General features: G+C 36.9%; 1 protein-coding gene across 3 annotated transcripts in view; it reads left to right on the plus strand.

The window, feature by feature from the left end:
- The window catches only part of CCSER1 (coiled-coil serine rich protein 1), a 608,967-nt gene that overhangs the window by 233,113 nt on the left and 349,483 nt on the right, over positions 1-26,371 (plus strand). For all 3 annotated transcript variants that reach the window (XM_015625457.2, XM_015625458.2, XM_015625460.2), the window contains exon 6: positions 7,808-8,018. In XM_015625457.2, the coding sequence (XP_015480943.1) occupies positions 7,808-8,018 (211 nt within the window). The remainder of the gene's footprint in view (positions 1-7,807; positions 8,019-26,371) is intronic.

A 26,371-nucleotide genomic window follows, 5' to 3' on the forward strand; every position in this document is an offset into this window, starting at 1 on the left:
TTTTATTTCAAGATGATGGAGTGTGAGCTGTTTTCACTGAAGCAATAAACTAGCACTGGTGCTGGAATTCTTGTGTTGTTTTGTTATTCTTGTGTGGATCAGGCTTCCACAATGTTTCCAAATAACTTCTCAAAAGAACACAATATAACCTTGGGAAAAAAAATGCTGGGAGATTGATATCTTCGAAAGGATATGTAGTTACATACATGGTCTGGTCATAAATTATGTTCCTGAATCTATTACATGCTTTCATTTATTGGTCATAAAAGAGGATTTAGCATTAAAAGCTCTTTTAGTGTTAACATTAGGTTCCAGCTGTTGTATGTGATAATGACATGGATTTGTTTCAAAGTTGCAGTTTCCTCCTGACATATTTATAAGTTTGATACATACTATAGATGGATGGTATCCTCTGAATTTAGATGACACTGTTTTCTACTCCTTTTTCTAATACTATTAGAGGGCAGGGAGAAGGGATACATTGGTTTAATCTTATATTTTCACCAAAATAAAAGTCCGCTGTGTTGATTCCATTGGAGAGTATTGAAAGGTATTATCACTCAGAAAGCTGTGTTTGTAATTAGTGAATATTTTGGAGTTAATGTTCTATTACTGACTTTATATTTCACTATATGAAAATGTGGAGTTAGTGCTAAATTGTTGGGTTACTAGTTGGAATTTCCTGAACACCCACACAGTTCTAACTTTAATTGTTTTACAGGGCATCCCTTAACTGCTTAGCTCCTCTGACATTTTATTCTTTCTTTAAGTCTCTGCCATCCAATCCTGTAGGCATGTGCATTTTTTCTAATGGAGGAATGTGAGTGGCTGTGACATGATAACCTGTAGGGTGATTATTTAGATGTCTGTATCTGATTTTAAGTACTGGCATGGTTTGAAACCTAGATATTTTTATAATTGGACCCAAACCGGAAGAGTTCCTTGAGTGACCTGATGAGTGGGGAGTCAGGCAGGGTTTGGGATGTAGGAGAAGTTAGCAGAATGCTGAAGGTATTTTAGTAAATATTAATTAGATGTTTTTGAAATCTGTTATATATCTTAGATGAACCTCTTGGCCAATATGAGGTATAATGAATTGCTTGCTTGCTCCACAGAAGTGTTCTTAATGCTAATAGCTTGTCAGAAGATAATATCTTGGGTTAGACAATAATAATATGATTAGGTGCTTCCCAGGTATTTAAAAACCAATTCAGATAGGTCTTGAAGTGAGTGGCTTGTCTCCTTTACAAAGAATATGAATTTTTCACTTAATTTTCTGTCTTACTGGAAGTCTATCTTTGTCTGTCTTACCCATGTCTGTGAATTCTGCTTGGCATTAAGAAAATATTCTTGCAGTCCTTTTGTCTTGTAGTGGATATAACCTCTTCCATTAGCATACCTGTCTTCTCACTGAAGACTATAGTAACAGTTCAGTACCTTCTTATTGAGCACAGAAAATTCTTTGCCTCTTTTTTTTCTTGTTTCATTTAAAATACAGATAATTTTGATCAGGACTTCATAAAGTTTTGGTAGCAAAAAATACTACTTGGAGTAGGAAGCATTTGACAATTTATTTTTAAGTAATGAAACTAATTTGGTAACTGAATGAAGGGAATGTACTACTTGTGCTTGAAATCCAGTATCCATTGTGATTTTACGAGGGGTTTTTTTGACCTACTAAAAGCTTGAAAGTTTTGTTGCATCTGCACATTTTCTGAAGGAAAGACTGAAGCATTTAGAGCAAACCTGAAGAGAAATGTTCTGATCTAGAAGATGACAGTGACAAAATGGATTTCCTCCTCATTTTTTTTCCCATTTCCCCCAATAGTATCAAACTTTCTGGACACATTTCAGTGCCTGACATTAGTAGGCTAGATAAAAATATTGTGGTTCTAGTGCCAGATGAGCTGAGTTGATCCCTTCTGTGGAGTGCATTTGGAGTGAGATTCAGAGGGAACACCAAGTGTCTCTATCCTGGTCTGTACTGAGGCAGCAGCCAGTCAGAAATGTGTGGTTTTTACAAACACTGCAGTGTCTGCAGGGAAATGTAGCCTTTGTCCAAATAAAAGAATCACAGGGTTGGAAAGGAGCTTCAAGTTCGTCTAGTTCCAACTCCACTGCCATGGACAGGAACAGGAAAGATTGCTTTTTTTTTTTTTAATATCCTGAACAGAGACATAATGTTAATTAATAGCAATAAAATGGTTTCAAGAATGATCTCCAGCTGACTTGTTTTTGGTGGGGGGGTCGAGGGGGATTTAAAAGACTGAAGCTACCAAAGTCTTAGTGCCAAGCCAGCCTCATTTACTTTTGTTGGTTTGTCTTTAATGCTTTACTTACTACTGCACTGTTAATATTTGAAAGTGAAAAAGCCCCACTGGTCTTTTCCAAGTAGCTATTTTTTGCACTTGATCTGATTATTCATTGCATAATCTTTTTTTATCACATTTAAATTTTCCTAATAGGTTCCAGGAGGAAGAAAAGGGCTGAAGTTTGAAGTGTTGTGTGATAGATGAGGGGATATAAACGGAGCTCTTAATTCCTGTGGAGTTTGGAGAAAGGAAAGAAATGCTTGACAGGCCCTTAACAGCTGTACTTTACCAGCAGCTGAAAGATGGAGAGCTCTTTTACATTTTTTTTTTTTTTTAAAAATTTGATTCTGTATTTCTTGATCACCATGTTCTAGCCCAAAGGATGCCTTTGTGATATAAACCTTGGAAAGAAAAGCAGTTTTAATGAAAAGGGTTGACAGTCTCTTAACTTAGAGCAGCCACAGCCATTAGAGTGTGGGTGGAGAGTTTGATAGTGACAGATACTGGACATCATTTCTCTAAAAGGCTGACCTTGAAAAATCATAACATCAATAAAGGATACACAGCTCTAAAAGCTCTAAGATGTCAAGCAGTGTGTACCTTATGACACACTGATATACAAGATTCCAAAATCTTACCCCTACAACTTCTGAAGCACTCTGTTAGAACAGAAGCAATGTTGAGAAATTGTGTGAGACACAGGTAGAAATTTTGATGCCAAAGAATGCCAATATGGGTAATTAGCCAAGTGTTTAAGTTCTGGTTAGCTTTTTGTCTTAGTATTGCAAAGCCTGTGTTTTAAGAACTGAGTGAATTTGCCAGTTTTCTTATCCTTCTTGATTAGATCTTGAGAACATTTAGGCACCTAGTAGGGAATTATTTTATATGTTCACTGTAATATTTAGGAATATGCTTTTTAAAGTCTGTGCCTTAATTCTGTTAAATATTAAGGGAGGCCTTTCTTTTTTTCCAAAAGATGTTCCTGTATTTCAGTTGTCCACTGTTTGGGATAGAACATGTCTCTTTACTAGATGAGATTGGTAGAAGGTCAGTCAGGAATTAAGATTCAGTATGGGATGATAGTAGGGCTTCACAGGTTATGTACTTCATTTTAGTGGTGCCACAGAGTGCTTTGAGCTAGATTATGGAAGTATTTGAGGTAGGCAGCTTTTCCTCTAAAAATAAGAAGCAATTGCTCTTGTGTGTCTTAGGTGGTCCAGCTGGGGGATCTTCATCAGAATAGTAACTAGTTAATTTTCTGATGGAGGAAAATTTATTTACTGTGAAGAAAAATAAATATGGATTGAAGGCTTTCTAGATGAATAGGAAATAGCATTTCAGGACATAACACCTGTATGAAACTAAAAATATTTTTCTTCAAGTATAAAAGGATGGGCCAGGCAATGGACAAATAAGAACTACTTGTTTTTCTGAAAAATTTATGAAGACCAAATTTTTATGAGTTTATATATAAATATATAGGAGTTCTACAACCATACATATATATACAGCTATAAAAGTGTTTGTGTATATATATGGTATCTTTATTTATGAGTATATATATACAGAGAGCTGCATTCTGAAACACTGAAAATTAGAGATTTAAGGCTTTTTCTAAGACCCTGCTTTAGAAGATAAACCCTCAGGGAAGAAAGGAGGTGTGTTCAGCTCTTCTCATAGAGTCTGGGGTCTTTTGCTCTGCTTTCAGAGCCTTCCTGATGCCAACAGTGTTACACGGGTTCTCCTCTGTTAAGCTGATATCAAGAGAAGCAGACTCAGGGGAACCAATTGTGTTAGTTTAGGCTAATTCTGCTTTAGCAACATCTTGAGCACTGCTGATGAAAACTAAGAAGATTAAAGTCCACATAATCTGGGGATCTTTATGTAAGTGAAGTTCAAATTACCATAAGCTGTTTAAATCATTGATCTGAGGATCAGTAAGAAGGGAAGAATAACTTAAACTCAAGCTGCAAATCCATGTCTTTGGGTCCTNTTAAACTCAAGCTGCAAATCCATGTCTTTTTTTTTTTTTTTTTTTTTTCGTTTCCCCCTTTTTTTTTCCCTTCCCCCCCCCCTTTTTTTTTCTTCCTATTTCTTTTTAATAAAATACTTCAAGAATTCTTTAGTATAAGAAAATTGGTTTTGTTCTGCCTTCCTAAGGAAAAGGAGCTTTCAAAGGAGCTGCTCAACTGTGTCTCTTACTCACTTAACATGTGATTGCATTGGATTGATGGAGGCTATTAAATGCTGAAAGCCACTGATTGATTATTTTAATGCTAGCATACTTTTTCAATAAAGATTGTTTTTGAAATAGAAATCTGCATTAATGGCACTACCATTTTACTGACTGTGGGTATTGCAACTTCTGATTCTTAGTATCAATTAGAAATGGGGAAATAGATTTGTGGTACTTAGTAGATATGTCCAGATAAATAAGGAACAAGCCAGCAGGCTGCAAGTACCTTTGAGTTGCACAAGTTTTCACCCTATTTAATGGTTACAGACTTGTCACAATGTTTCTGTGGATTTTCTGACCTTATGATGGCAGTAATTCTACTAGCACTGTGTTCCTTCCTCTGTTGTCATTCAGGGCTCCATGGCCAGGCTCAGGGATTTGAGGAGACATCTCTATGGGATGGGGTTTCAGTGCACATCTGCACTACTGACATCCTCCAGAATGGAGTGGTGCCATCCAATTTGCCTGTAGTGACAACCAAACCATGCCAGGGAATCATTGAAAAGAGTGGTCAAGCCATTTTAGAAGTGTTTTGAGACTGACTTGCAGTGCTCAGAACATTTTCAGGTATGGTTTATTAAAGTAGGAACTTAGCCTGAGCATATGGCAGGTGAATTTAGAGCTCAGGCCATAGCCATGTATTTAAAAGTGGCCAAATTGCTTTTCTGAAATAGTGCATGTTGATAATATACTTAATGTTGTCACTCAAAGGAAGTACAGTGTTTTTGGTCATTCAAGTAGACCTTTTGAGACATTTTTCCAAGGGCTTAAGAAGTTTTTCACAGATAATATTTACCTGTAACATGTTTTTTATTACAGTGAATGCATGCTGGGAAGGTGGAGGCTCTGGCCATCTGTAAGGACCACCTGCACTACCAGCCAAGGAACCAGCCCCTACTCCAACTTTGCAGGCTGAGATGTTTTACTAATAAAGTGAAACTTCTAATTTAGGAAGAATGGGGCTTGATTTTTTTTTCCTTTCTAGATCTTGACTGCTGCTTTGGGATGAATTGCAGTGGATTACCATAATAATAATGTAACAGACCACCTAGATGTTGTTAATAAGGAACTTAATGAAATACTATTTCAGGAATGAATTTTAAATGAGCTCCTTTTTTCTGCAGCAAGTAGGATGAGTTGTATCAGGAAGTGCAGAGTTTTTCTGTCACAGATCAGTTAAAGCACCTCTGAACTATCAGGAAGGACTGTATAGTCTGATTACTCTTTGTATACTAACTAACTCTGAGTCACCATTTTCAAGTAGCAATTGAGTCAGCTTTTAAACTCTTAAGACTGTGAGTGGTAATATGTTATTATGGTGCTTTTCATACTTTAATACAAGATTCTGTGTTTGAAAAGATGGTAATTTTGTGTGTTGAGTGCTGTGGTATCAATGTAAAGCCCACTGATGTAACTGAAAATATTTTCTTTATTTGAAATTCAGAATTGCTGTATTTCCAGTACATCCATAGCCTATACATAAACACTGTATCTCTTCCAGAGAGGAGGGTAGTTTTCCAAGAATACCACTTATTTCCTCCTCTCTGGGGATCAGGGCTCTGATACCAGGTGATTCTTCCTGATAATGGCCAGTAAAAGACTCCTCCTGGGAGACAGTTCATCTTAAATTGGTCCTTTCTCAGGGTCAGGGTGGGACCCTCACAGGATGCCTGTACAGGAGTATGGGGAAGATGAAACTTCAGTGAGACTTAAAAAGTGAATGTGCAGAATATTCTAAAGAACAATCCATCTTCTACTCTGCAGGCACTGGGTGGGAGAAAAAAGGGAATCTTGTTTCATCTTAATTTAAATAATGTGCTTTTCTGGGTACATAAATCATATGCAAGTCTAGATTCCAATAGTTTGAATATGGCTTCTTTTATAAACCTTTAAAAGTGGCCTATGTTATGATACTTCAGTTTCCTAAGTCGTTATTTCTTTGCATGATTTATACCTGGGTTTTGTTTAAAGGCTATAAAACAGCAGTTGTTTAATATCCTTCAATCAAAAGCAACTTTACCATCCACCTCATATTTTTATTTTAAAGGATGCAAAATATTCTACGCAAAGATGTTTAAATGCATTTTAAAATTAAAACAGACTAATTTTTGTTGTTTTATGAATCTTGAAGAGCCTGAAATTTTAGTTCCATTGGCCATGATGAGGATCTGTCCATGTGTGTAATCTGTGGTACATTCCTTGATCTAACATGTTTTATGTACTGCATATTGAATAACTTTCAAAATATAAAAATGAACCCTCCATAAAATATAGTATCTTAATTTCCATTTTTTTTTTAGTATGGCAGTGGGAGTTATTTATCTTAAGAAATCATATTAATCTGGTTTTATCTGTGGATCCTATAAACCAAACCTAAGGAAAAATTTTATGTGGGAAAATTCTTTGTCCTTCCAAACTATGGCAGAATCAGTTTGTGTTGCATAAAAATTCAAATGGAACAGTAAATTGAAGTAATATTTTAAAATAATAATAATAGTTGTGATTTTCTTCACTGCTTATGCTAGCAACTTTAATTGTACTGAGTTAATTTTGTATGCCTTTCTTCATCATGGGAAAAGTGGTTAGATAACTTGCTCTGATATTAAAGGAAGATAGTGTGTATGCAGCAAAATAATGGTCTTTCATTGCCTTTAAAGCCCATCAAAATATTTGTCTCTTGAATGCATTCTCAACCACAACATACTGTTGTTTTGTTTCATGCTCTGCTTATATACCTTTAGTAGTAACTAAACCTAAGCATTAGTGCAGTTTAATTAAATTCCATATTCTCTTTTATATGACAGGTTCATCTTATGTCACTGGGCCAGCCCAGAAGGGAGTCTTTTTTTTTTTTTGCAGTTTTCTTTTCTTTCTGAGTTCTAAGTCAAAGCCCATGGAAGACTGTGATTTGATTTAGCTTCTAAAAGTGCACGACAGATTCTTTTTTTTTTGTAAAGCTCAACTGAAATAAAATAGACCTGTAGAAGTTTTGCCTATAGGATATTTTGTTTTAAGAAAATGGCTTTCTTTTGTAGGGTGTGAGCTAGAGCATGGCTTTAGTTCCTGTAGAATGTGTTTCTTTTATAAATGCATATTTTATTGCTTACGCCGTACGCTACATGTGTGTTATAAAGGCTGTTCATGCTAGTAGGCTCAAAAAGCAAATGCACAAGTGTCTAAACCCAGAGGGATTACCACCCCCCAACTTATTAGTTCCTTTTTATATTTTAGTGTTGACCTTTCTGTTTTCTCTCACAAGGAATCTATCCCTGAAGCTGTCGAAGGAGGTGGAGCAAGGAGAAGCCAGGTACCCTCGTGTCAGCCAGCTGGCTGGCAGCCCATCTGTGGAGTGGCCTTTCACTGGACTGGAAGAAGGTGGAGGCATTGAGTCTCTGCCCTTCAGATTGATGCTCCAAGACTGCACGGCTGTGAAGACATTGCTTCTGAAAATGAAGAGGGTTCTTCAAGAGGTAATCACCCACTTATTTGTCAGATTAATGTATTTAAGCATTAATGAGCTAAGCAGCAGAAAAGGGTCAGTAAAGTTTATGGACTTGATGTCTTTTAATATGTCTTGAATAGAAGAAATTGATGCAGAAGTATAAATAGTCATGCCTCAACATGGTGAAGGTCAGAAAGTTTCTGCTTCAGCAGAATTTAAATGATCCTGCTATCTTGGTGTCCAGAGTGTAATGCTTTTTTCTTGAGCTTTTACTGAAAAGGGGACAGGGGAGGCCAGCTGCTTCAGGTCAAAATACACTGTATTGTTTTCTTCCAGTATTTTAGAGCTTTTCAGTTTTCTTACTACAGTTGTTATGCATTATGAAGTTGCATGCAATTCATTTAGAGGAGAAATGCAGAGATAAAAAAAACAAACTCTTAAGTAACAGTTCTAAAAGGTTACCAGTGTGAGTTTGTAAATGATTGCTGAAATCTGATTTTCTATGCCATTCACTGGGCCATTCCTAACAATTTCAAGGGTCCTAGCTTGTCCTGTCATGCTATATTCTCTCCTGCTTCCCATATAGACTGCTGGTGTTGCTTTGAAAATTTTCTTTTGTGTCTGTTTCTAGAATTTTAGAGAAATAAAATTACTTGGAAATTTTTTTTTTATACTTTCCAGCTGTGGAGCATTTACTCAGGTATATGCTGTGAACTTTCATCCTTGTTAGTGAATTGCAGATTGTATTACTTCGATCTACAAGAAAGTTTGTTTGTTTTTATCTATATAGTTCATAGAAATACAGAATAATTTATGTTCAGGGGACTCTCTGGAGGTCCATCTTCTCTACTCAAAGCAGGCCACCTCAGAAGAGGTTGTTCAGATCCTTGTGCACTTAAACTTTTGGTACCTTAATGGGGTCTCCACATCATCTCTGGGTAACCATTCCAGTATGTGACTACATCATTGTAACTTCTTTCCTGAAGATGGAAACAGAATTTCTCCTCTTGAAGCTTCATATAATAAAGACTAAAAATAAATAGGGGGGCTTTTATTTCTCACTTCCTGATGATCTGTATCTAAATTCAACTGACTGTTGTCCTATCTGAAAAGGTTTATCAAAGGTTTACCCATGGTAGCTTGCAATTAGTGCTCCTAAACAGCATGTTTTTTGCTCATTGGCAAGCCCCAGGCTTTCCAGTTTCCTTCAGTTCACTGAAGCTTCATCAGAAGCTTGATTTGTGCTGTATGGATCCTTAATGCACTTCTGGGTTACTGAATCCAGAACTGAAATCATTAATTCTCCATTAGTTGCTTTTTAGATAATGTGAGAATATAGAGTGAAATTAAAGGATTTGTAACTTAATTTTACTGGAAATAAATAACAAATATTATATGACATAGCAGTTCTAACATTCATGTGGTGATATTGGTAGTGTTCTCTATTGCTTCTAATGTGGATAAGTCTATAATGCTCAGAAAAGGTCTTCCTTACCATGATGGTAAGTGTAAGAATTTTAGTTTTAACTTAGAGTTCCATTAAACTTGTGTAAGAAACTACTATTATTTTCTGTTTGGAAATACATTGTACCTTTCAGTACTTCATCTTTAAAAACATTCACCAGGTGATCTCCACAAAAGGAACATGAGGTATTTCATGAGACTCAATGGAATTTCATGTCCGGTTACTGATACCTCCTTATGTAACTCATTGATCTTATTTTTTCATTGCAATCATTCACTCTTTTACTTATTTGTTCCTTTGTACTATATCATTTTCCTCTCCCCAGCTGGCTGGGACACAGTGTGTGTCTGTAGTTTTCTTCTCTTGCCCTATGACATCAAAATGGCCTTTTCCTAATCCTACATTTGGATGTCCATATATGCTGTAACTTACCTCAAAAGAACCCAGGTGGCTATTTGGTACAACCAAGGACATGACCTTAATAATATGTTGAAAATTTATATTGAAATGACATCACAAAAATTCAGATATTTATAAGCTTGTCACTTTTAAATTATTAGTGAAAGATTACAGGAAAATAAAATCCTATAAAACTGAAATATTGTATTGAAGAATCTGATAAATAAGTCATGTGAGCATATTTAGCAGACAGTTTCCATGGAGAGGATCCCTTACTTCCATTGCAACTAGATGTAATTTTTTCATCCAAAAAAAATCACTTTTGCCCCAGCCAATATTATAAATCAAACTCAGAACAGTACAGAACAAAAGACATAAAAGAAAAGTTCTTTCCTTACCATGGAATGCTCAGGCATTTTTAGATGTAGTCAAACATAGTCTCTGGCAGTCTTTTATAGAATGGAAATATTGTATGCTTGCAAGTGTGTAAAATAAGATTATATATTTATAAAAGTAATAATATGTCATGCATTTTCATCCACTTCAAAAATATAAAGCCTACAAACTTCATGGGGAAAATTACACAGGTTACCAGAAAAAGAAGTTGCAGTATTTGTTTTATAGCTGATATTACCTATAGAAGAAGGAATTACAGTAGTGTGTACCTCTTTATTGAAAAATAACATGCTAATTGAGTTAAAATATTAGCCCTGTTATTCAATGTAATCCTTCTTCTTAAGCACTGAGCACTGCTTCTAAGGAATAATTTAATTATGATCTGCCAAAATTTAATACTAGCTAGTAAAATATGCTTTTTTTTGTTGCAGTTGCTTGTAATTGAAGAATCTAAATGGAAAAACTGCATACAATGTATGCTGTACTGTGCTGCAGACTTAGAGGCTTGTTATTAGTCTTATCTTGAAAAGGGAAATTGAAGGCATGGCAGTAACTCTCAAGATTGAGAATGTTATTTAGTAAAAAGCTAATGAATGATCGTTCAATTAAGAGAATTAATTACCATTTCACTTTCAGTGAAAAAGCCTTGAAAATGTCTACTAATAATTCTTTATGGGTTTGGCCATGCAAGGCTCATAAGGCAGATTGTTCCCCAATGTTTTGGAAAACCTCATTGAACAAAGCTGAATAGTCTGGAGGGCCCTGGCATGTGAGCAAATTCAGTCATTTTCCAAGTGCTCTGGAAGATCTCTCTCAATCTCATCTGCAACTTTTTCTCATGGATTTTTCCATTTCTGACAGACAAATCTGTGATGAATTGTATAACCAAGGCTGTGGGATGCATAATTTCACAAACAAGTACTACCAGAGTGTTACCTGTATTACCCAGCATGGGCAGCTTGATAAAAGCCACTTCAGCACAGCAGACAAAGCAAACTGTTTTGCAGCCTGTCCATGATGTCTTGGTCTCCCTTTTCTCTGCAGCTCTTGAATGTTTATTTTGACTATTTGGTTTTTGGTTTTTTTCTTTTCTCAGTCTTTATAGTACTGATCTTTTTGCTAGCAGTAACTCCTCTCGTTTGAAAGAGAGAAGACAAGAAAATTAGGAGTTGGATGGATGAAATTTGGGAGCTTTGTCCATTCCTAAGAAATTGATTCTTTACCTTTTGACTTGAGACCAGCCTCTCTGCTCTGAATGCTTCTTCAGTTAATCTGTCTTTTTTTTTCTCCCCCATTGCAGGAGGAAAGTATCGAGTAATTGATGTTCTATACTTTCTATGTTTTATAATGTTTCTGGTAATTGATTGTGTTCAGCCAATGAGCTTCTGAAAACTAGACTGGCTTCACTCTCACTCATTACTATCAGCAATAATGAGTGTATAATGCCTCTTAACCAAGCAATATGTTGGCTTTCCTGTACTCTTCCAGATGAGAATGAAATTATTTCCATCTGTTAACTTTTTTATGGCTTGAGTTATAGCTGGCTTAGGCAATATTGAAGTCTGGGTAATCGAGGGGACATTTAAAGGTTTTGCCTTTTCTAAAATCTTTGGTTGAACGTTTCAGGCACAAACATATGAGCAAAACTTGTATGGTATTGGCTTTGTTCCTAGCAAGAGAAGGTCTTTATGCTGAAATAAACAATGGAAAAATACAGTTGTATTGGGAAGGAATCCGTTTAGTCAGTGATAATGGGGTTTTGTTCAACCCTTAGTTGTTGAGCTTGTTGATTAATTTTACTGAGCGCCATAATAAAATCTTCAGGCTTGTGGAAGGAAATAAGGTCATATTTTCCATGTATTCTTAATGAAATATGTAGTTTACCAGCTGCATAATTCTACTTTTAGGGATTTTTATGGGGCTATCAGAAGTGACCTTACTGGTTGCTAATCTAGAAAATTAAGATATGTTGTCTATGTTTGTGTAATTTGGAATATAAATTATTCAGCCCATGCTTTTTTTTGGAGCTCCGCAAAACACCATGCGGGCTATGGAGCTGTAGCTAATTGCTACAATTAGCAATAGGACTAAGTCACTTTGGACATATATTGCATACTGTGTTTTACTAATTAATCATTTATTTTACTGAGAGAAATTGCAGCTGCCTGTGGCTGTCATTAAAAGTTAATGTGTCTGATACAGTGTCTTTAGATTACACTTGGAAAAAAAACCAACCTCAAAAAAAAAAAAAGAGAGAAATGTGGAAAATTATGTCAAAATTGCTGTGAGACTGGCCATTAAGGTTGCCTGAGATTAGAGGGGCAGAGTGATACCACTCAGGCTGCAATTAGTCTGTCAGATATCCCTGGCTGCATTACTTCTCCCCATGCATCTTTCACCTCATCAGTAAAATAAGCATAATTATAGAGTCCCCTTTTATACACTTGCAGTCCACTGATGGAAAGTACTGAGAAAAAGCTAATTGCTGTTAGGATATTTTGTAGTCTGATTGCTGGTCAATATGGACTTGGCCTTAAACTATGGTTTTTACAGACATTAAAGCATTTCCTTCATGAAATGTATTAGATTTCTAATATTGTGTTAGCCACACTAGGAACCAATTGCAAATTTAATACACTGTAAAATACTGCAGGTTTTCTTCCTTTAAGTAACTTTGTAATTAACCACTGTAGCATTGCTGATTTATTCAACAGCTCTGCATCTAACACAGTCCCTTTTTTCAAGTAATTCATGCTGGAAATTGGTAATTCCTTCATTTCATGGTATGTTGACACTGCATATACTCATAAATTTAACTAACTAATAATAAAAATGTACTAGATTTAGTAATAGGATTTAAATTTATCATGTTAAATTGGCTTTTTCACTCGGAAATATACATTGCCATACCCATGCCCAGCTGGTTGCAAAGCCATGCATGATACCCCATTGTTGCACTTTGTGTGTTTTTTTTCCTAGGAGTGTATGCCAGAGTAGTAGAGAATATATGGAACAAGTGGATATAATCAGGTATTCACTTTGTTAGTGAAGATGTTTTATTCTAAGAGTATCCATTATATTTAATAACAACGAGCAAACCCAGTTATTTAGTTATTCATCCTCCATGTACAGGAGCAATTCTGTCCATTCCATGTGATGGCACTCAGGTGGATCTGGCACCAAGCTGACAGGCCTGTGGCTGCCTCCTTCCAGCCCTTCTTGTAGAAAGGCATCCCATTTGCTACCCTTCAATCAGCTGGGACCTCCCCTGTGAGCCTGGACAGGGGTAAATGACTGAGAATGGCTCAGTGGGCTCTTCCACCAGCTCCCTCAGTACCCTTGGGTGGATCCTGTCTGGCCCTGTAGATTTGTTCATGTCTAGCAGGCTGCTGGCCATTTCCACTTGGATTATGTGGTTTCATTCTGCTCCCAGTCCCTATCTTCCAGCTCTGAGTTTTCCCCTGAGGACAACTTATCTTACTACCAAAGATGGATGATGAAACAGCACTAAGTTCCTTATCCTTTGTCACTTTCTTTTCCCCTGCATCCAGTAAAGGGTAGAGAGTCTCCTTAACCCTTCTTTTGTTTCTTATGTACTTATAGAAGCTCTTTTTGTTATTTTATATGGCAGTGGCCAAATTAAATTCTAGTTGGGTTTCATCCCTTCTAATTTTCTCCAAGCATAACCTCATGAAGTCTTTTTAGTCCTCCTGAGTTTCTTACCTCTTCTTGCAAAGATCTCAAATTCTCTTTTTATTTTTTGTTTTCCTAAAGTTCTGGTCAGAGCTCTCTGTTCAGCCATGCTGGTTATCTTCCCTGCAGCTTGTCTTTTGGCATATGGGGATGGGCTTCTCCTGTGCCATTAAGATTTCTTTCCTGAAGAATGTCCAACCTTCCTGGACTCCTTTTCTCTTAAGGATCTTTGTACCTTAAAACAGATGATCCTGGACAGTTTATTCATTTGCTGATACTCTGAGTACTTTATAGTGTGAGCTTACAGGTTGGGATGGATGCACAGCTCTGGGCCCCTGTGGAGGCACACTGATCCTGGCTCAATAAAAAGACCTTTTGAATTGGTTCATCTCAGTTATCAGTTTGTAGTTGCCCATGCTCACATCCGAGTTCTCTTGAAGGCTACATTCAGAATGTTTTTAATACTGAAAATGGAAAATTTCCATTCTGTTTGTTCTGCCACTGGTTTAGTGGCTTAGTCTTTGTACATTACATGTGTGACTACATGAGTGTGCTGCAGCCTCACTCAAACCAGTTTTATCATGAAACAAATTCTCTTCCACATGCAGAGATGGTGGTGATGGAAGTGTCTACTCCAAGTATTCAGAAAGCAAGTGAAGAGTTCTTTCTTATTTCTCCTGTGGTTGTCTGAGTGAAACATTTTCATTTGGCAGGGCAGCTTGCTCCAGGTCAGCAAAAATTTGCATAGATTGTGCCCCAGCCTCCTCAACAAGCCAGGTCTTAGCAGCACCTTGCAGAGAGGCATTAAAAATAGTAACCCTGTTAACATGTAATGTCGCTACATCAGCACTTCTGTGCAATTGGCTGTGATTAACCTGTGGCTGAACGCCATAAAATTATAACTGTTGCAAAACTGAAACCTTTTTCTCATTTAGTACTTCCATGGTTTTGATCAGGTGCTGCAGGTCAGTCAGGTAAATCCCACCAATGGAGCTGATCGCACCAACTGCATTTTGTGATAAATTGGAAAATACCAAAAAGTGCATTGCACAACAATGAGCAAGCAGGGGAAGAAATCCAGAATGTCTGCAAGAGTCTATAGAAGAAATTGATTATACTAAGTTATTAGGGCTCATGAGTAATTTGAGTTAAATAACAGGAGGTAGATGGAAGAATTTCTGATTAAAGAATGCATAATGCTGCCAGGTCTAAAAAAAAATTCCCAATCAGTTATCCAATTACCCAGTTTTTTTAAGAGGAAAAAAAAAATTAAAATAGGACTGGGTTGAAGATGAGTGCATAGCACCGAAGCTTCATTATAAATTATTTCCCTGCAAATTTATTGTTATGAAACCAGCTCATCAAACTGTTTTGTAATTTATAAAGAGCATTTCATAGGAGTTTTGTAGCTGGTGCCATTGTACCTTCAAGTCCAGTAGGTTAAAACCAAAAAGAATTGTGTTCATCTAAGTAGTCTCTCAACTTCTGAAGCCATACACTGTATTCTCTCTACACGTTAGGATTTTTTTATTCCTCATGATAGGTTTCAGAGTTTTCCTGACACTGAAAAATGACTGGTTCTGTAGATAAAGCAGTAAAACTGGTAATATGCAACTGTTGCTGCTGTAAATGGATGTCCAAGAAGATTAAAAGGTAACAGATAAAAATGTAGGTCTAATACTCAGGCAGTGGTGTGCTAACTGTACATGTAGTTAACCATTTCAATATTTGTGTCCATATATGACCATAAGAATGCTTCTGCAGAATTTAAATTTGATCTCTTAATTATATCTAGTGCCTTGATAATCCAGAATTTCTTAAGCAGGTGCTAGTGTAGTCACAGGAGAAATTCTCCCAGTTTGTAGCATAGCTGGATCCTGGCATTGCTCTGTGTTGTAGATTTGTTCAGTGTTCTCTCTGCACCCTGAATTCTATTACTTTGCAGCCCAGTTATCAGAACAGTCCTGATCATTTTTCTAGTGGAAGAAAGAAAAGATATGAGAAATGCTGATACAGCATGCTTACAACTTAGCACCCTGATCTAGTAGATGTCATCTCTGTCACTGCAGAGCAGTTGGACTGCTATGATTTTATGGTATTGACAGAAAATAATGGTGCTGATTCTGTTTAGTCTGGTGCCACTTGAATTTATAAAGATGAAATGGTTTGTTTCACAGCTTACATGATGAATCCCAGTGACAGAAAAATAAATGTTTTTTGGAAAAGGATTTAGAAATTGCACATCAGGGACATATCCTGCACCTGGTTATGTAATTGTCCAGAGCCAGTTGGTAGACACATGTATTTTTCATGAGCATGTAGTGTATCTAAAGAAATATTCAATATGTCCAATTGTCTGTATTTCACTCCCTTACATACCTTAATATTGCAGATACAGCAGTTCTCTGCCTCTGGTCAGAGCCTCAGCTGGGTGGAAAATAGCACAGGTACATTAAATCCAGCTGGTACTGGGTGCCTTCTCAGAATGCTGCTCTCTTCATCTTTCTTTCTCCATGCATGTGTGGGTTCATGGTGAGTTTCTTTGAGAGACAATAATTATCCATGTAATGAAGAGCTCATGGATGTTTCATGTGAAGTTACTCATGCTAGGAAGTGTTTTTAAATTTTAATTGAGAACTCTCCTCTGTTTTCCCTCCTGGACTCAACAAAAAGTACTGCAGAGCTGTCAGGTAAAAGCAGTATCCTCATTTGCAAGCTAAAGAGAAAGATTATTCTTTTCATGAACAGCTCTTGTGTCAGATCTCTGTGAAGATAATCTAAATAGGAACAAATACATGTTCAGAGATAACTGATGTTGCCTCAGTAGAAATTCAGCATGTCATAAAGCAGCCAAGAAAGTTGTCAGACTGTATCCTTACACCTCTTTCAAGCAGAATAAATAGAATAAATGACTAGCCAAAGATCACTTATACCCTAGGAGTTTTATTTCTCTTATGTGGCACAGTTTTCCCTGTCCCTTCTGGGCAAATAAGTGTGGTGTTTTTTTGGTTTTGTTTTTTGTTTTTTTTTTGGGGGGGACGTGGGGGCTGTTTACTTTTGTTCTTAAACTCTTTATTTTGCTTTATTATATGAAGAAGACAAATCTCTGGTTGCATCTAAAAACTGCCACTGTGGAAATAGAGGAGCAGTTTGCATTACTTGCCACCCCATGCAGAAATCTCTTCTGAAGATTGTTCTTCACATTTCATTTAAACTATGGTATTAAATTATATCAGTGGTGAAATAAGTTCTTATATCTCCAGTGTACAGCCATGCCAGCCTTGCTCATTTGTGTAAGACCTCTGCTGCTAATAAACTTCTGATAGTAGGACAGAGAAAGAAGGCAGTGTTTGGGTCAGTCATTTTGCTATGAAAATGAGCATTTCCCTCACCAGTCCCCAGCCCCTTTTTGTTTTCTGCCTTTACACTTTGTGATGCAGCTTTGAACCCATTGGTGTCTTAAACTTGTACTCCTACCCTCATGCACAGTACTGTGGAACAACAATTGCTTTAAAAATTAAGACTGGCAGGGTGCATGTAGAGAGAAACTGTTGAGTGGGTCTGGATGTTTTATAGCTAGCTAAAAGATTTAACCATAATGACACTTGTAAGTGTGCAGTCTCCCACATGAGCAGGACCTTTCCTCATTTGCCCCATCAGAAAGAAGAACTTTTTATTCCTTTTGTGTAGATTGCTTTTATGTTGAAACAGAGATTAGCCTCTTTGGAGTACTCAAACTGAGCATTCAAGGTATAGTTTTAGATAACCCATGATAAAAATATTGTGGATCATACTGACTTCTGTAAAACCAGTCAACTATCATAAGTTTTGCTGTCTAGTTTTTTATTTCAGCAAAGCTCTTTTTCAAAGTTCATTGAGGCTGTGGAGAGCTCTGCCTTGATGTTAATGAGCTCTGGACCTCCTGAATTAGTACAACAATGACATTGAAATGGGTGCACACTCACAGGTTCTGTTTGCATGTGGTTATGATTATAATTCACATTCTGGTGGGCCTAATTTTCATTGTGATTGTGCATCAGTCTGCCGGTATATAACTGTGTATTATTTATACATTTTTAAATTAAATTACTCAGGTAGATACATGTGCTTTTTTTAATGCATGTAATAACAGTTCTTGTAGATATACCTAAAATACACCACTGTCTCTTGCTAGTGACACTGATGGTTGCATTGAATTTGCTGCTAAAAAGTGAACCCATACCAAAAATCTGTTAGGTAACTTCCAGTAGAAAGCATTTTTAAAATATGTTTCTTAGGCTGTTGTTAAGATACTGAGCTTTCCTAAGCTCCGTCATTCTGTCATTGCATTGTTCTTTCACAAGTGATTTTTTTAATGAATATGAACTTTTAATGTATTTCTTTTGACTTTGGTGATTAAGCTTTTTCCAAGTTGTGTCTGTCTTTATTAAGATGCCATTATGTTTTGACAGTGCAAGATTCATCATTATATTTTGTAGGCTATATTCTGCCATATGCTGTAGTTTGCTGATACAACACAGTATTTGGCTCTTGGTTTGTTTATTCATATAATTGATTTTTTTTTTTCCACAACTTAAGCATCTTTCTGATTATCTTGTGTTTATGGCATCTTTTTCCAGCTTCTTGAACAATTTATTAGGGCGATTTACTGGCTCAAAATACAATTTGTCACTATTTATATCCCAGCTTTTACGAAAATATAATTACGTAGTATTATTTGGATAAATTATTTTCTCACATTCTAGTCACTTCAGGACTTGCATTATGTGGAGCTTAATTGGCTAGGATTTGTAAGAATTAGTATAAAATAGAATAGTAGTATTAGAATTAGTACAGAATATTCTTCTCATTATTTCTTCTCATTATTTTGAAAATTTTGATATTATTCCGTTTCCTTCCCCTATGTATTTGTATCTGAATGCTGCAGAGGATCTTACAGAACCATTTCACAATATTTTGACAGTATTTTAAATCATAGAAAAAAATAAGTTTTGTATGAACTTTGGTCCTATAATATTGTCATTGCATAATGCTGTGTCCTTAGTTTTTAAATGGGTACTGTTTATAAGTGATATTCTGTGGACCTGATAAATGAAATGCAGTGTGGTCTTCCAGAGCCTATTGGGAAAAAAAAAAATGAGATTTTTTAGTAGTTAGATACAGTGTCTTATGGAATATTTCCATTTGAGTTCAAGAACATGTAGTGGGGTGATAATTTCAAAGCTAGTGTTTACTTTTATTCATGTAGTAGAATCAATGTATAGATAGATATATGGTGAGTCTTCAAGAGCATATTATTCTTGTGCTGATTTTTATTTTTTTAAGATTTCATTTAGTTTTGTCTGTGCCATGGTTCCATTGCAGAACTTGATTCTATTTTTTATGGAATACAGATAGGAATGAACCTTTTTGGACACGCTGGAAACTGAAAATACTTTTTCTTATAGAACTGTTTCAATGTGTCAGGATAATAAAAACTTACATACCTTTAAACTACTTCTGCATTCAGATATTTTGGAGAAATGCAGTACTAGCAGTGATAGCTTTACTCCTGTGTGTCATTCAGAAAGGATTGTCTGTGCAAGTTACACCCAAAAAAAAACCCCCTTCATTTATTCCATCTTGGTTTGAATGTCAAATTACAAATTCGTGCCATTATCTGGAATATAGCTGCAAAAGGGAGAGGGAACGAAACACAGATGCAAAAACAGGAACAGGAGAAAAGTGGCAGAATATGAACTAAATGTAGAAATGCTTTGCTGGGAGGGGGGTGGTTGTTTGAGCTAGTCTGGCACCCTGGCAGGCCTGCTTCTGTGTTTGGTATTTGCTGAAGCAACTCATTTATCCTGACAGTAACTGCCAGTACTGTGAGCATCCTATTTCACCAAGATTAACACTTTGTCTCTTGTTTCTAAGGACAAATATGCTTAATTTCTTGGTTCTGGTCTTCTCATCATCTGTCTCTTCTGTGGTTTGTGTGTGTACACTTTAGCAAGTGTTACACATGAAATCCAGAAGTAAGATCAAGCAGCTGAGCTCTTTAGCTGTCTTAAGGTGGTGGGGTTTTTTGTTTCTTTTTGTTGGTTGGTTTGTTCTAGGGTTTTTTCATTGTGTTTTTTTTTGGTGTGATGAGGGTGTTAATACAGTTTGCTGTCACAAGATTGAGCTCCAGCCACAAGGGAAAATAACAGGACTAAGGTTTGGGGTAGCCATTATTCCAGATAGCTTTTGGAGCAGTAACATAAAATATTCATGTATTGTCTGATGAAAGAAATCCTCATGGCTTTGGCCCATGACATTTTTCAGGGCCTTCTTGCTCATTGCCACTATGGTAAGAAGTTCACTCAGCTGCTTTGGAAGGGAAAAACATTAGGAGTGAAAGGACAGAGAAAAAAAGAAGTGTTTATAATTGTATAATGCACAGCATTTATTCTGACTTAGAAGGGTGTTGGTAGTGAGATTGGGAGACTTAACTTTTTTATTCCTGTATTAAGGCTTAAGTCAGAGCCTTATTTAGAAAGGTTTCTGCCCAGCAAAAACACTGATAGCTTGTCATACTGGCAGTTTGAGAAGATATATTGAACCCTGCATAGCAGCAAAGAGGGTGCTTGTACCAAAGCACTGTTCAGTTATATACCATGATTGGCAAAGTATGATTGAAATTAAAATCATGATATTAATGGAAGCAGGGCTAATTTTTTAAGTCAACTCAAGCATGAACTGTAGTTTGTGTATTTTTCTGGTTTTTATGTGGACTCATTTCAACAGTTTTAATTTTGACTGAGAACAAATCTGAAATCTGCCATTCTTTTCAGTTTCAAGTGCTGATCCTGCTTCAAGTCATAGTCTTGCAGCAGAAATAATCAGATAATCCCTAGCACAGTTTTTGCCATGGGTGCCTGAATTCCAGTTTTCTACTTGACTCCAGTGCACAGCAGCTCAGTTGCATCATGGTGCACAGACCTTGATGAAACACATGAAGTCAGTCTGGCAGCTTGAATTTAAAATAACGTCTACACAGGCACTCCTCATGCACTGACCATCTAGAAAGACCCAGCCTGGATCAGCTGTCCATGCACCAGGCAAGTTGACATGAAATAATTGTCATTATTATTGTCATTTGTTGCACTGTGGGCACTTCTAGGGACAAAACTTCCCACTTCTGTTCTTGTAAAGCAAAATGCAGGCACTAAAACTAACTTCTGGAAACAGGCACTTTTTCCTACACAGATTCTGTGTAGAAACTAATGTTTTTAAGCACATCCTTAGATTTCAGTAACATTGAATGGTGGACTTACTTACACTGGTGATTGTGATACTTCTCTTGCAGTAAAGAAAATGATGGCAGTATGATTTTGCAGGTACATTTAGGGTTTAGAGGGGAAGCTGTAGGAAGAGAGGTTGAGGTCACTTGGTTTTTTCAGCCAGGAGAAGATGAGCCTGAGGGGGGAGATCTCATCATGGTCTACAGCTTCCTCATGGTGGGGAGCAGGGGGACAGGTACTGATCTCTTCACTCTCCTGACCCAAGGCAGCAGCATGAAGCTGTGACTCGAGAGGTTTAGTTCGGATATCAGCAAATGGTTCTTCACCTACAGGGTGGAAAAAAAAAAAGGAAAGAAAGCACTGAAGACCTAGTTTAATTTTTGAGAGCCAGGGATCTGAACAGCTTGACAGAGTTTTCACATACAAGGCCTTTGTGGGCATCAAGAAGCTTCCGTGTCTCTGTGCAGCACAGATGTATCCTGATCAGTGCTAGGTTTGTTACTCCGTTCTTCTGCATACTAATGGGGGTTTCTGCAGCCATCAGTTTTCTTTTTAACGTCTGCTTATTGCAGTTGTTTTGTCTTTGACTAGGCAGGGAAAAGATCCTTGGCTGTGGAAATTAAAAAGCTTTGTTGTTATTATTGTCATTTGATTGATTACAGCACAGAAGAGTTACAGTATAGGCTAGTGCAGGCTAAATCTGTTTACAAAACAAGTCTTTACCTGTAACTAGAATAAATATTGTCATGCTTTAATGTAACATTAAGACTTTTTAAAGCCAATTCAATTTCAGAAGTTAGGTGTTAGCAAAGGTGTGTTCATGATTGTTTCAGCTGTAGCTCCAGTGTGCCATCCCATTCCAGCTAGGAGTTGAACAAAAGGCTGTTCACACCTACTTCTAGAGAAGGGGGATGACACTGTTCTTGATCTGCATTTGTCACTTGTGTTTTAAGCGTTTGTGTCTTGTGGATGTTGCAAGATACCAGTATTTTCCTTGTTTCTTACTCCATCCAGGAGTAAGCTGATGAATTCATAGCAAATCTCTGCTGCTGTCACTGGCCTCTTGCTCCATACATTCATATAACTTTCTAATATCCATCTTTCAGTGGCCATCTGACATACAAAAGGTTAGTTGAATAGGTGCCAATTGAGAAGATATTCCAAGTTTTTCCAGTTCCTTTTAAATAAATTCTACAGGGTTTGATATGGAAAGATAAGTGTTTGTTAAGGGGTTTTTTATCTGTCCTCTAAAATTGAATAGATTACTGTACAGTTACTATAGAATTTTTTAGGACCCGAAAGGCCAATTAAAAATTCAATGTTTTCTGTGGAACCCTATACATTTGCTTTGTTGTTTTTTCACCTTCATTTGTTAAATGACAAATATAAATCACTAAGGTCATACAGTTCTCTGTTTAGGGCACATACGTGCTTACTACATCCTGTACAGTATTTAGGATTTTCAGATTTTTCAAGCCCTGTTGCTGAAATGTTTACATATTTCTGTTACACAAATGTAGTGTTGATGGCTTTCAGAAATGTAACTGAAATGATTTTGAAATGCATGCCTTTTTGTATAGATAGATACAAGCTTTTGGAAGTAGAAACAAGGTCATCTTAAGTTCCAGTAAAAGCAGAATGAAAGTTTGTGAATATATTCTGAATAAATACACAGTTTCAAATGAAATCATATGATCATCATATGCTTATGCTCAATCTTCAAGAATTTTAGTAGCACCTGAAAAATCTGCAATTCTTATTTGTCTTTGTGTGCGGTAGGGTTTTGGGGTTTTCTTAATAAATAAGGTGGCCTAATCAGATTATGAGAAGCAATAGACCTGGGAAGAAAGGGCAAACACAGTTTTGGAAAGAAGGATTTAAGATTGCTGGCATGCAGAGAAAAGCCTCCTTGGGGTACCTGAGATTACCTCTGAACTGTTTCTAGGTGGGAATAGATTTTATTTTTTTTACTATTAAATGTGTTCATGTCGAAGATGAACAAGTTGTGTGGAAAAATTCGAAGAGGCATTTTAAAGTAGATAGTTTTACATGCTTAGCAGCTGTTAGCTGTGACCACTGTTCAGGGAGCAGAAGCAGACAATTTTTGTCTGTTTTACAGACAATGCATGGATTGGCAAGAACTTGGTGGTGTATTCTGCTTATTTTCTTTCCATTTCAAAACCTCTAGCAAATGTTTCCAGTAGTCTTAGTTTTTCATTCTGAAAAATGTGATAGAAATCCATGAGATTTTAATCTGGTGCTTTCTCATTCTCTCATGTGGAATAGATTTTGTTCTGTAGCAAGGCTACAGTGCATGGATTGGGGTAGCATCAGCCTTTCAGCACTCGTCAGCACCAGCAGTAACTGCTGCTCTCAGTTAGAGGAGGCCAGGGAAGAAATGATGTTTCATTTCCTGCCTTGCTGTTCTTTCAGGAAAGATAAAGGAACTAGTACAGCTCTTCCAAGAGGGCATCTCATTTCCTTCCTTGTGCCTGCTCTGCTGCACAAACTGCAACTCAGGACAACTAAACCTCTGTGTTCTTTCGATGGATATCTTCAACACCCCAGTGGTAGGAAGGGAGAGTCCACTGGGCAGTCACCAAGGGCGTCACTAGACCAGAGAAATTCCTGGATAGAAGTAAAGTTGGAGGAGGAGGCAGTTTGTGTGGCCCAAAGCACACTGGTAAATTCTGGCTTCCTTCTGCAGTTTCCATCTACCAAAAAACCCCTGCCTTTGTTTTCATATTAAGCAGTATTTACTGGCGTTTTGCAAACACACAGTGCGAGAAATGAGTTGTTGTGTTTCGTAGTTTCCCATTGAATGTGTAATACAAGCATGCACGTGTGTTTTACAATGCCTCTGTGAATGTTCTCATATTTGTCACGTGCAGGTTTACCTTTAAATATTGAAGAATAAATGAGCTTGAACAGACAACTAACGAGATGTTTCTTCCTACAAGGAAGTCTTGCATTTATGAGCCACATATGTCCTACTTGTATTTTCAAATGACAAGCCTTATCAAATGGTGAACTTGTTTTCTGCCTGATGTTCACAGAGATGTTTTTTGGTATTTAGAAGTACATTTGCAGATTGCAGATCCAAGCCAGTTTCACAGAATGACAGACCAAACTCTAAACACTGTTTCCGAATGTAAGAAAAGATGAAATTATCCTTTTTTAAATTTCTGTCAGTCATTATAAGTGATAGCAAGCTTCAATTTAAAATTGGAATGTAGTGGAATAAAAATAGCTGTGAATAAAATTAAAAGAGAATGCAGTGAGTCTAACCTCTGCATGGAACGCTGCTTTTAAAAAGCTTTAAGGTAAAACCCAGAGGTGGCAAAAAATATAATTTTCAGTTTCGAAAAAGATTGATAGCCTTAAAAAGTGGTTTCTCGGGCCAAAAATAATCTTTATGCTAATGGACATTCCTTATATTACATATAGATAATTAGAAACTATGAAAGGGGGCAGGAGACATTGAGTTCACATTAATAAAGAAGTACAGGGAGGGAGGAGGGAGAAGGGCTAATGTGTACTGCTGTCTGGAATACAACGTGGAAGATCATTGAAAGGATATTTAATTTTGATACTAAATCAAAGTTGTGGTAGGAAATGGGAGATTAACATTTTCCTAAAAGACCCCAAATATGTAAAATTGGATCTTCATTGACTATTTTTAATGGTAGGTTCGAGAACAGTAAAGGCTGTTGTTGCAGCTGATACCTCATTGAGAAGAGTCTCCCAGAGATAAAAAAGCATTTGGGTGTTGTCTTGAGTATAATACTGTCCCTTTGTCAGACAGGCTAGAGAAGAAAATGCAGGTGTGTGTATGTGAGAGGAAAGAGTGTTATGAGCACTGGATATGAGTGGTAAGGTGTGGGAAACAGAAAATTAGGTAATTCCATCAGTAACAGAATATAAGGAATAGCATCCTTCCTGAATCTGTTTGCTAATATGTATACAAGGAAGGATATGAGAATAAAAGAATGGAAAGAGATTTCTTTAAAACAGTGTAAAGGTATAATAGGAACCTAGGAAATGTTTGTTTATTTTCAGACATACTACACTGAATTCTAAGGAAGGACAAGATTAGGGGTGTAAGGTAAGTAAAAAGTAACATCTTATAGGATTGAGTTACAATGGCATTTGGAGTTCATTGGTGAGAAGTGTTGGGCTAGTGCCTCTTTCACTATATGGTCATGCTGGGACTCAGGTTTGGCTGGAATTATCATGGTTTACTGTTAACAAAACTATATAGACTTGAACAAACACCATGGTGGTTCGTTCAGCAGCCTTCAATTTCATCCAGAAAATCCAGAGAGCCTTCAGTGGCTTGTGGAGTGTAATGTGAGCCTTACATGAGCCAGATGAGATTTTTATGCTGTATTTTCGTAATTCCATACATACCAAGAAGTAAAAAAGGAACGGATGAAGACAAATAATAGATAAATAATTCAATATAAACCTCAGCAAAGATTATTCTTTTGGATAAACTATTCTTAAGGTTCCACTTGAAGGTCAGCTGTTTTGATGAGAGCTTCAAAAGTTGCACTTCCTGAAGTGGCAAATCCTCATTTCATGCTCAGGGTATTTTAAGGGGAAGAATCCAGTCTTCCTACAGACATTCTTACAGACTTCTACCTTACTAGGAACTGCACTCTTCAAAGTGCTTGTTCCAGTTCCCTTACTGTAGATGTTGAGTGCCAGTGAATATGCTGTATGGTAATCTCATCCAGCTTCTAGCTCCAGCTCTAGGAGGGTCTCCTCCATGTCCTGTGTCATATTTCCTGCCCTCTACTTAAGTACCTTAGGATATTCTCAGAGATACTTACATTTAGGAAACTGACCTGCTCCTGCAACCTCAAATCAGAAACCAAACAGGTTAAAGGAACTGCAACCTACTGGAAGGGATTTTTTACAATGAAGGTGATGGGGCAGATTGCCCAGAGAGGTGGAGGATGCCCCATCCCTGAAAACATTCAAGGTTAGGTTGGATGGAGCGCTGAGCAACCTGATCTGGATGTAGAAATCCCTGGTCATTGCAGGGATTGGACAAGATGACTTTAAAGGTCCCTCCCAACCCAAACCATTCTATGATTCTGTTGCCTTTTTGTAATACTGTAGAGAACAATAGAATATAAAGCATGAATGACGATAGTT

The sequence above is a fragment of the Parus major genome, chromosome 4, assembly GCF_001522545.3.
Source record: "Parus major isolate Abel chromosome 4, Parus_major1.1, whole genome shotgun sequence".
Classification (NCBI taxonomy): domain Eukaryota; kingdom Metazoa; phylum Chordata; class Aves; order Passeriformes; family Paridae; genus Parus; species Parus major.